The 2,680-nt window shown below is 52.8% G+C and overlaps 3 gene segments (V, D, J or C); all 3 read left to right on the plus strand.

Annotated features, from left to right (window-relative positions):
* The window catches only part of LOC104289561, a gene marked incomplete at its 5' end in the record, with an annotated part of 9,552 nt that extends 9,238 nt beyond the window's left edge, over nt 1-314 (plus strand). Inside the window, 1 exon segment of the V gene segment in view lies at nt 6-314. Within this exon segment, the coding sequence occupies nt 6-314 (309 nt within the window).
* A 1,039-nt stretch (nt 315-1,353) lies between these two features.
* LOC104289562 lies at nt 1,354-1,590 on the plus strand. The segment is given in 1 exon segment: nt 1,354-1,590. A coding segment is annotated over 1 exon segment (237 nt).
* A 294-nt stretch (nt 1,591-1,884) lies between these two features.
* LOC104289563 overlaps nt 1,885-2,680 on the plus strand; it is a 90,074-nt gene continuing 89,278 nt past the window's right edge. Inside the window, 1 exon segment of the C gene segment in view lies at nt 1,885-1,990. Within this exon segment, the coding sequence occupies nt 1,885-1,990 (106 nt within the window).

Here is a 2,680-nt window from a genome sequence, read left to right on the forward strand (position 1 = left end):
CGGAGGCCGGCGGGGGGCTGCGAGCGCCCGGGGACTCCGTGCTCCTCTCCTGCCGCGGATCCGGCTTCGACTTCGGCTTTTATGAAATTCGGTGGTACCGTCAGGCACCCGGTGGCAGACTCGAGTGGGTGTCCTACATCAACTTTGATTCCTCAATCATTCGATTCGGGCAGTCAGTGGAGGGTCGCGCCACTGTGTCCCGGGACAATTCCCGGTCTGAATCTTCTCTGTCCCTGCGTGCCCTTCACCCCCGGGACTCTGCCCGCTACTTCTGTGCTGTTGTCACGGAGACAGGAAATCCCACTGATGTTTAACAAAAACCTGCTGATCCCTGCGCAGGGTGCATGAGGTTTGGAGCTGGCAAGTGCTGAGGTGGCCCAGGACTTGTGATAAATGACTTAGTCCCAAATCGGGTTGCAATTTAAGTTTACAATTTATTAAATGAATAAATGCAAGCAAACAGTGCTGGGTGCGTCGGGAGCCTCTGCTCTACCAAGACGCACACCATGCAGTTCCTGTTTCTGGTTTATATCCTTTCTGCTAATACACATTCATAGAAAAGGTGGGTCTATCCGAATAAATTCCAGGAGTAGGCTTATCTCTTTCTGCACATGTTCTCGGCGTCTTCTTGGCTCCCATCTGGTGGTCTTTCTCGGCTGCCTTCAGGATTACCCCAGATTCCACATATGCTCATGGCCTTCCTCCGCTCACCCTTAGGATGAGTCTAGATTTTTATGGCTTGACATCATATGGTTAACAGCAAAAACAGTCCAAACTAACACACAAGTATATCTTTTACAAAAAGCTAAAACTATATACATTAATCACTCTATTTCTCTTAGGCCTGCTGTTATATAAGGGTATATAAGACAGAAATTCACATTTCACCATGCGGCCCTAGCATTAGTCCATATTGACACGAATCAGGTGAACACATTTCACAGGACTGTTCCCAAGGAGAGAGGGGCCATCACAGTGCACTGCAGATAGTCCTGGCCTTTCTGCAAGATCTCCTTTCCCGGCACTGCTAGTTTCAATTTCCTGAGTCCCAAATGCAGTGTTTTATTCTGTGGAGGTGGTTCCCTGTGTTTCTGTCACCCCACCATCCAGGCCACTCTGCCTGCCCGCAGCCCCTCTCTGCCTTCCCATCGTCCCCTTCTTCCCTGTGACATGAAAAGAAAGCCTGGTCTTCGGGGACAGCAATGTCTTATGGGCCATTTCCTTGTGCCAGAGAGAGCAAAGCAGTGGTGTAACAGCTCTGCTTCTGTTTCAGGTGCATTTCAGGGTGATGAGGTCCATGCGATGAGGACTGCAGTGTGGTGGCGAGCAGGGAATACCGGGATCTTGTGATGCATGTACAGTTCCAATGCCTCCTATCTTTACGTGGCCTGGTATTGGCAGCGTCCTGGTGGACCCCTGCAGTACTTGTTGCAGAGCAAGGGCCAGGGAGGCTCCTACAGCCACACAGCCCCTGTTGCGCAGAAGAGGTTTTCCTGGCGGGCTGACAGGAGCTTTGGGACCCTGATGATGAGTGGGCTGGAGCTGGGGGACAGTGCGCTCTATTACTGCACCCTGCAGGGAGCACAGTGAGACACACTTGGGGCTGCCTGATGAACATCAGCACCCTGAGCAGATGCGTGAGCAGAGAAGAGCTGGGGAGAAGTGAGCCGGAGCTGCTCTGCCCATATGTGGCACCCTGTGCATGGTGTGATTGCTCATCCTTGCTGATGAGACAGGGTCAGAGGAGGAGTTTCCCCACAGAAACACACCCTGTCATGATTTTCACGTGTTGCAAAAGTTGAGGCAATGATCCTTCCGCTGTGCTCACAGATTGACAGAACAACTGAGGCTGGAATGTACCTCCAGGGGTCATTAGGCCACACCATGCTTCTCAAGCAGGGCCACCTGGAGCCAGTGTTCAAGGCCCATGTCCAGTCAACTTTGAATGTCTCCAAGCATGGAGAATCTCCAGCCTCTCTGGACAATGTTTGTCAGTCCTTGGTAGCTCCAACAGTGACAAGGTTTTTCTAATGGTCAGCTGGAGTCTTCTGTCCTTCAGCTTTGTGCCTTGCCTCTTTTTCCATCACTGGGCCCCGCTGAGATGAACCTGTCCTGTCTTCTTTGCACTCTCCCTTCAGGAATTTCCATCGACTGGGGAGATGCAACTGCAACCTTTTCTGTCAGCAGGCAACACTGAGAAGAGCTAGGTCTCGCCTTTTGGGTTTGGCCAGAAGCTTCGGCACTTCCCCAGGAAGTGGCCAAGCCAGCAGGGCCGGCAGGTGAGAGCCAGCAGTGGAGGGCAGTGAGGCCAGGGCTGGGGCTGCCCACGGGCCACCCTGCCCATTCCGGGGCCCCGGGGCTGTGGCTGCTCCCACACCAGGTGTACTCTCAGCTGGTGCTCGAGTTTGATGGGGAAGCAGGGGTGGGCAGGAGAGGCAGTGGCATGGGCAGAAGGTGGATTTTGGGGCAGAAGGTGGATTTTGGGCCACAATCCATCTTTCTTTCTGTCCTGCAATAGGTTGCTCTCCCGATTACACCAATTTGTGTGCATGGTACTGCTCTCACATGTCTTGTGCTTAAGGAATTCCTCCAATTCTCTCCCTCTCTACCAATATGTCACGTGAGGGTCTGTACTGGAATTGGCTGGCATAGAGGCACCTTTTTCTGCACGGTAGCTAGT

This window comes from Charadrius vociferus, unplaced genomic scaffold (assembly GCF_000708025.1).
Source record: "Charadrius vociferus isolate BGI_N301 unplaced genomic scaffold, ASM70802v2 scaffold57, whole genome shotgun sequence".
NCBI classification, from domain to species: Eukaryota; Metazoa; Chordata; class Aves; order Charadriiformes; family Charadriidae; genus Charadrius; species Charadrius vociferus.